General features: G+C 35.6%; 1 protein-coding gene across 1 annotated transcript in view; it reads right to left on the bottom strand.

The window, feature by feature from the left end:
• LOC116848085 (phosphoribosylformylglycinamidine synthase) overlaps positions 1-9,071 on the bottom strand; it is a 297,437-nt gene that overhangs the window by 92,544 nt on the left and 195,822 nt on the right. Inside the window, exon 7 of the mRNA XM_032823851.1 lies at positions 1,740-2,458. Coding sequence (XP_032679742.1) covers positions 1,740-2,458 — 719 coding nt within the window. The remainder of the gene's footprint in view (positions 1-1,739; positions 2,459-9,071) is intronic.

Genomic DNA, 9,071 nt, shown 5'->3' on the forward strand with positions numbered 1-9,071 from the left:
ATCTTGGATCTCTGTTCCTTCCTGCTCTTTATATACCCCTCCTCCTCTCCTTCCTCATTCCTTCCTCCACTCAATTCTTCGAAGCTCCTTTTCCTTCTCAGAAAATAATCTAACGCTCCCACACTATTCCCTCTTTCCCTTCTCACTCTACCCACCGCTCCCTTACTACCCTTACCTACATCTACCTCTTCCTCCATCCTCTAACTCACCTAAACCCAACTACCATCTTCCTGTTTTACCTACCCGTCTCTCTACCACTTACTTCTATACTTCACTAGATGTCACTACCCTCTCCTTCAACTCTCTCCAGTCATCACCTCACTCCAACCTAACCTCTTTCACCCGTTCCCCTTTTCCCTAATTTTCTCCACTCCCTCACTTTCCCCCCACACCCTTCTTATTCCACCACACTCACCTCCTCCCACACCACACTCACACACCCTCTCACACCCACACTCTCTCTCCTTCACTCTCCAATCTCTCCAACTCACTGCCGCACACCTCACTCTGACCGATAAGCATACCCGCCGGAAACGGAAGTCCAAGTGCTGTTTGTTAAAAATATCTTTTTATTTATAAATGGCACGCAAGAAGTGTCAATGTGCCGTTTGTCGCTTCGTGCCTATCAGTTTGACTGTGGTAAGACAAAGAAAGATTGTCCGTCTTTGTCTAACTCACGCCACACGCGACACATAGTACAGAAATAAACCTTTACCGACATATGACGTGCAGCGCCTTCATACGGCAAAATACTGAACTCATAAATACTGAAATTACATAAGAAAATGACATATACTACAGCATAATATTGCTGTTGATAGCCAAATTTTTTATTGTGAAATGTGCTTATATTATTTGTTCCAGTGGACTTTTGTGACATTACACATTATTGTGCGAACCTGTAAAATATTCCAACTTCTCGGCTTTTCATGAAATACTATACGTGAAAGGATAATTTACATTCGTTTAATCAGCTGTTAGACCACATGTTTTCTCGCGTAGGCAGGCCTCATTTCACGGCTTATTTTATGACTTTGTACGGATTGCTCGAGGGAAAGGTGAGAACTCGGAGCTTTTTACAAGTATGTTGAAGTGATTTAGAGTAATGTTTGTCAAGAATATCTTTTTATTTAGATATATCACACAAGAATTCTTTACGTGCCTTTACGTTTCTCGCTTCTGACGTCATAAAACTAATATGGCCGCGGCAAGGGACCAAGAGCCTTAAGATAAATATTTATGATTCATTAAATCTAAGATTATAAAAATATTTATGAAATATTTTGATAAATATTTATAAAATATTCTAATAAATCTTATAAATATTTTGTAAATATTTTGTGCTGTCTAGGGCAAAACTCCTCCCTCATTAGCATATGCTGCGCTATATCACTATACATGCTCATGTACCTAAACGTTGTCGACAGATTTCTTATAGCAGATTTCTTAACTTCATAACTATCATCTTTTTAAATACTTCGTAGCTCTTGTCTTATTTGAGAACGACAATTTTTAGTTCAATATTCGTTTTACACATCAAAATACGCAAAATTGCAAAGTTTGAGTTGAATCGGTAAGAAATCCTGTCTCCTTAACAGTTACTAATTGTTCAATAAATAATGTATAGTATTACACACACTGAAAATGTAGTTTTTGTTGATTGCAAAAGTACTATAGTACATGAAGTAATTTTTACAACTCAATTTTAATAAATGTAATATGAATAAAGAGATACTTGCCGTTTGCTAGCTACCGAAGGTAACCGGAGAACTCTATTTAAAGCAGCAAACACGGTTAATCCACCAGGCAATCTCATTGGCAATCTTTGTGTCAATTCCTTTTGCAAATTAAAGACTTTGCGAGGCATTTTTCCAAGAATAAGTTCCAATTCCAAATTCACAGGATGCTCTATATTGTTTTCTGCACTTTTATCTTCGTTATTAAAATATTTAGAAATATCACAATCTTCTTCCTCGGAAACAATAATTTTTCCATTTCCAGTGACTGTGCCAACAAAATTAATGGGACACTTTTCACGTGCAGCAATTTTCTTTAATAAATCAGTATCTTCCGGCTTGCACAATATTGCATTACTTTCTTGATATTCAGCACCCCAGAGCTCTAAAGTGCTGATACTGGGATCACCAAGGTCGAAACACTTTGTAAAGATTACAGCTCCAGCAGGATCGACTAATTCCTTGAGAACGTTACCATTACCACCGGCGCCCTGATCATGAATGCTAACGATTGGATTATTATCTCCCATTTCGACGCACGCTCGAATCATACGATTCAATTTCTGCTCCATTTCAGGGTCGCCACGTTGTACAGCACCGAAATCTAGTTCCGAACTGTTGTCACCTTGAACCTCTACAGAGCTAGCTGATCCGCCGCCAACTCCGATTCGAAATACAGGTCCACCGATTTTAATGACTTGCATACCTGGCTCTGCTGGAATCTAAAAAAATAATAAATAAAGAGTGATACCACTGGTCCATAGGTCATGTGCCCCATTTCTGGGCAATGAAAATGTACTTAAAATGGGAACCAAATTAAAAGCGTTCGAAGAGCTGATTACAAAGGGAGCGGTGCACTTGGACGCGGTGCATTTGGACACAGCCAATCACAGCACCGTGTGATTAGAGACATTTGTAGGGTCCCTTGGAACAGCGACTTGTGATTGGACTGTGTCCAATTGCCCCGTGTCCAACTGATATACACCCGATTACAAAGATATAAGTTTTAGAGCCGTCCAGTGTACTGTTCCAACACTACGATCCAAAAAGTTCCCAAATTCGAAGCTATATTCAAATTGATGTTTCTTTAGCAAAACTTAACGGATTTTAAAAATTCAACATACTACATTTAATACAATTAAATAAAGAATTTAATGGTATAAATTCCATGTTCCAAACTGAAATCTGGAAGTAGAAAATTCCAATTATAACATTAACTTCCGATTGATTTTGGAACATAAGTAAATAAGTGATAGTAGAGTAATGAAGTGCATAAAAAAATGCACCTTAACCTATTCAAAAATATTATAAATACACAAATTGTTTTTGTTTAACTTCCATATAACCAAGCGTGATTTAGCATATCAAGCAAACGAATGCACTGCATGTTTTCCTGAATAGTTAATATTTGATTGCCATCATCGTAAGTGATGTGCTACCAAATTCAGCAACATGAGTGATAATATATGTAATCAGTTAATGAAATTTTAAGAGCAAACGATCAGCAACAATAGTACGGAAGGTTACAAACAACATGATAGCAACATAACAAGAACTGATGACTTGTCTTTGCATCAGTAGCATTTTGATGGCAATGTGACAACAACAACAGAAATGGAACCTTTTTTATCGATTTGCTTTGTATTTTCTTTCAATCGTTGAAGTTTCTAAATTACATATTTTTGCCGACAAAATGTGAACAAAATAATTTTCATATATTTACAACAATTTGTCAATAACAAACATACTGTGCACGAATTTAAAAAATAACTTTTTATTTGGCAATCTTATATATGCTTATATAATGGTTCCATCATGGTTTTTATAGCAAAATAATTTGTAGATTCAGCAAATTATATCCAGCAAATAGTGATTAGTACTCTTAGCAAATCTTTTTGCTGTCCATATAATAACAAAAAGATTTTGCTAGACCAGCAGAAAATTTGCGTCATATGACTATTATTTGGTGTTTACTAGGTATGTTATAACATACTATGAACACTATAAGGATATATTATATAAGTATAAATCGTAAGAATGGCCGCGTTCAGTAGAACAAGTGATCAGTAAGCGCTCAGGGAGCTCTTGTATATGATTTGGCATATTCTTTTAAATCTTCAACTATATTCCAATCAGATGCAAGAGCTCACTGAGCGCTTACTGATCACTTGTTCTACTGAACGCGGCCAATATCATTGGAGTCATTGGGAATCGCCGCGTACCGCTCGATCCTCAAATTAAGCAACACTTTAACAGAATCAGGACAGGGATGGGTGACCGGTGATATACCGCTTCGGATTGAAACTATCGAGGGGAGAATTCATGAAAGTTTGGAGTGTGTGTGTTGACAATCTTCGATACTTAGTGGTTTATGAGACATAAGAAAATTAGGAATTATAAATAAGAAAATTAGGAATTATAAATATATTTTTTATATATTATGATTTTCTCATTTTTCACCTTTGCATAATAATTCTTAGTATTTGATTACTATCAATATTTAACAGTGATTTTATTATCAGTATTATCAGTATTCACCAGAAATTAAGCACTGGCCGAAAAATTACTGAATTACTGGTAATACTTAATTACTAATAATTTTTTAGTATTTCTTAATATGATTAGGTGTTTCTACATTATGTTCGTCGGATTGTGCTCACGTGTATTCTTCATGAGTCGACAGCAAGTCGACAGCAACAATTGCTTAAATATGAATGATGTGCATATGATGACAATATGCTCATATGCATATCATTCATATAAGCAATTGTTGTCATGTTGCTGTCAACTTGCTATCGACTCATGAAGAATACACGTGAGCACAATCCAACGAACATAATGTAGAAATATCTTGTCCCTACTTTTTCGAAAATAGTTGCATCAACGGTTCTCAGCAACTTGACGGCAACTTCATAGACAAATAGGTGGCTATCTGGGCTATTTTAAAAACTAGATTAAACAAAATTCAACTTTTGAAATGATTCAGAAGAGAATGCATTGCACTTCCGATTGAACCAATGAAATTCCGGGATTTACTTATACTTTATAGCCAATTTAATTTTCCTCCATTCATTTACATTTGTTTATGTTATTTCATTTAATTTTATTATATGAACCCTCACAGCACATTAACCCATCGTATACACACTTATTTTCTAAACGTTTGCATACACACTAGGTGGTTGCCATCCATGGTAATTTTCAAACAGTTGTATCTTTTAAAATATTTATGCTACAATTCTGAAAAAATTCTTGGACTAACTTTAATGTTTATAGAAAGTATTTACATACTTTTGGTATTAAAATTTAAAAAATTTCATATTAAAAAAATTATATTTCGCGATTTTTAAAAAAGTGAGTTTTTGCAAAAAAATTTGTAACTTGTAATTTTTATTATTTTTAAATATGAATTTAGCATTTTATTTTGAAATGTTTATCTTTAAGGAAAAAATTATCTCTTAAGTCATCTCTGGAAAAAGTAAATTTATTTTGAATATCAAAGTTCCATTATTTTCACTTCAGATGGCTGCCAGAAGCTAACTAACGCTTATTTTGCTAGCAGAGTGGAATCAAAGCATAGTTAAGACTCTAAACTACAATTAGATGGCGACACTAGTTCTATTTATTACGGTACTATAAAGGTACAAAACGCTGAATTTTAGTTATGGGTGATAACCACCTAGTACCCAGATAGCCAAACCTGCGCGAACAGATTTCGAGCAGAGCTTGCTATCAACTTTTGATGGCAAATTGATAACAAATTTTATGCAGGATCTATTATATCAAATCTTGCTGCCAAATTGCCGCCAAATATGCGGCAGAGTTTGTTGTCGGATAATAGCTGCAGATTTGCAGTAAAAACCGCGCAGAGCTTGTAGCGATTTGACGGCAGATTGGCGGCAGAAACCGCGCAAACCTTGCTGCGCTGCAAGCTTTGCGCGGTTTTTGCTGCAAATTTGGTACCAATTGCCCGACAGCAAGATCTGTCGCCAAAACCGTAGCCTAGTGTAGACATAGATGGCTATGGTTTTGGGGAGCGGTGCACTTGGACACAGTGCATTTGGACACAGCCAATAACAGCGTGTGATTAGAGACATTTGTAGGGTCCCTTGGAACAGCGACTTGTGATTGGACTGTGTCCAATTGCTCCGTGTCCAACTGATATACACCCATGGTTTTGCTATGGGTTTTTTATCAAATTTGCTGCCAATCTGCGCGCAGTCTGCGCTCAATTTGCTTACTGGGTATGTATACGAAGAGTTAACGCTTACCGTGTAACGTCGGGTCACTCGTGCCCTGGCAAAAGTGACTGTCCCCTGTAGCTCGAAGGGGGGTAGGAGGGGCGGGACCAAACTATACTGAAAAAAATTGTATACTACTAAGCTACTAGCTCCCCAAGCGCCGACGGTCTAGTGTGTAAACAGCAGTCGTGAGAGCCAACCAAAATTTTAAAAGTGCACAAGTGACCCGACGTTACATGTTACGTTGATTTAAAATTGCAGGTGAGTAAAATGTTTATTTTAATTTGGATGTTTTTTTTACTAAAAATTTATGTGTTTTCATTAGGAATTGATAAATTAATCTTAGTTATCTATAAATATTAATCTATTAGAGTTTCCTAACCTAACTTTTAAGTAAACACGTGTTCTGTTTTCAAATTTTGATGTGTTTTTATTATTATTGTAAATTGTATTTGATGTCATTTTCATAAATAAAATTGATTAAAAATGAATAAAATGTGTATTTTACTGTAATTTGTACCTATTTACGTACTTTCAAAAAACGTGATTTTGATGCTCAAAACTTAAGCATCCCATTAATTTATACATACTTCTACTACTTTTCTCTTTAAAGTACTATTTTTAAGCTTTAATTTCCCGTTCGAATTTTTAAAATGCATTAATTTTTGACAAAGTTACGACTTTTTGAAAAAAAAAATATTTTTCACGTTTTTATTTGTTTATATAAATATATTGTTTAAACAAATGAAAAAATCGGGAATATATCGATTGATCCTTAAAGTAGGATAGTTAATAAGGTAACATGAATTTTTTCAGATTTTTTAGAACACTTTAATGTACTTTTTTAAGCATCGGATACGAGATACCCGACGTTACACGTTTAAGGTGCCAGAAAAGACGTTACACAGTAAGGGTTAATATTGCCATAAGATTACAGCAACCTTAAATTGTAAGATGGTAACATTACACGGAGATTAATAAACATATCACTAATCTTTTAATAACAAGAAAATGTTCGTCCATGCTCATTCCATTAACATTACAAAAAACTTGAACATTATATTAAAGTTAATATAATATGCTTAGCATTTTTTAATATTTTTAATAAGAAATCCTTGATACAAAAATATTATTTATATTCAGCCTAGTTAATTTATATTGATTTCAAATGAAATTTAAATAAAATTTAGCACTTTTATTTGATTTGTCACTATCTTCACACCTAAAAATTTATTCAGTATTAATCGGACGCGAACTCGAGAACTTCAAACACCTCTAGATTATTAGTTTATCATCTTAGCTGTTGCGCTACTTCTTCAACTGATACTAAATATTTCGTATTGTCCCTATATGCAGCCGAAGCAGTAATTATAATTTTCTTATATTATTTGATACAACTACAAAAATAAACTATTTAGTCTAAATATTTCATATAATAAAAGAAAAATCAGAGATATACATAAAACTAATACATAAAACTAAACACATATATATTAAACTAATACATAAAACGAGTGGCATTCAGTTGGACACAGTACAATTGGACACGTTGCAAATGGACACGGTGCAAATGGACACGGCACTTGACATATGGTTCAATTGGACACGGTGCGTTTGGACACGAAACTTTTGGGCACCGTTGTTTTTGGACACGAAAGAAAATGCACGACGTTCAGTTACACACCGTTCATTTGGACACCGTTCAGTTGGACACAGTTCAGTTGGACACCGTTCAAGTGCCCACTGTTCACTTGGACACAGAACGATGCGTGCTGTTCATTTGTACACCGTTCACTTGGACACCGTGGAATTGCTTGTCTGTTCACTTGGACACAGAAGGATGCGCACTGTTCACTTGGACACCGTTCATTTGGACACTGTTCACTTGGACACCGTTCAATTGGACACCGTTCATTTGGACACCGTTCAATCGCCCACTGTTCACTTGGACACAGAAGGATGCGCACTGTTCATTTGGACACCGTTCACTTGGACATCGTCCAGTTGCCTGCTGTTCATTTGGACACAGAATGATGTGCACCGTTTATTTTATCATCATTTAATTATGTATCGTTTGTTTATGCAATGGATATGCAACTGATGTGAAATAAAAAATAGTTTTATAGAAAATATTTGTGTTCTTATTTCGTTTTTATCACATCCAACCACAACGCCATATGCCTAGAGATATTCTAGAGACTCTATAAACAACGACATATGATTGGATGTGTCCGTTTGTCAATGTGCGCATCTAGGACTCACTCCGATTTTGGTACTACTATTTGTGATGTAGAGCGTGGGTAAATTGTGATTTTGGTAATTATTTAGTTTAGCGGCAACACCTCCGATTTCGATGAAAATAGACTCAATCGACGCGTTTTTGCATGCCAAACAACTTTTTCCTCTGACAAAATCGTCGCTCTTTTTTCTGCGAAGCGAGATATTAATAGACAAAGTTGAGGGCGTATTAGGTTAGAAAATCTGTCATACCATCTATTTCTAGCTATGTAACTGGGGGGCTTCGCCCCCCAGACCCCCCTATCACGGGGGGTGGGGGCTGTAGTCTTTTGTGAGAAATTCACTTTTTAGCTTAAGCACAAGATACTATAGCCCCCACTCCCCGTGATAGGGGAGTCTGGGAGACGAAGCCCCCCAGTTACATAACTAGAGATAAATGATATGATAGATTTTCTAACCTAACACGTCCTCAACTTTGTCTATTAATATCTCGCTTCGCTGTAGAGAGCGACGATTTTGTCAGAGGAAAAAGTTGTTTGACATACAAAAACGTGTCGATTGAGTCTATTTTTATCGAAATCGGAGGTGTTGCCGCTAAACTAAATAATTATCAAAACCACAATTTACACTCTACATCACAAATAGTAGTACGAAAATCGGAGTGAGTCCCAGATGCGCACATTGACAAACGGACACATCCAATCATATGTCGTTGTTTATAGAGTCTCTAGAATATCTCTAGGCATATAGCGTTGTGGTTGGATGTGATAAAAACAAAATAAAAACACAAATATTTTCTACAAAACTATTTTTTATTTCTCATCAGTTGCATATCCATTGCATAAACAAACGATAC

This window comes from Odontomachus brunneus, unplaced genomic scaffold (assembly GCF_010583005.1).
Source record: "Odontomachus brunneus isolate Ranch 3 - 2012 unplaced genomic scaffold, Obru_v1 Obru_scaffold_089, whole genome shotgun sequence".
Taxonomy (NCBI): domain Eukaryota; kingdom Metazoa; phylum Arthropoda; class Insecta; order Hymenoptera; family Formicidae; genus Odontomachus; species Odontomachus brunneus.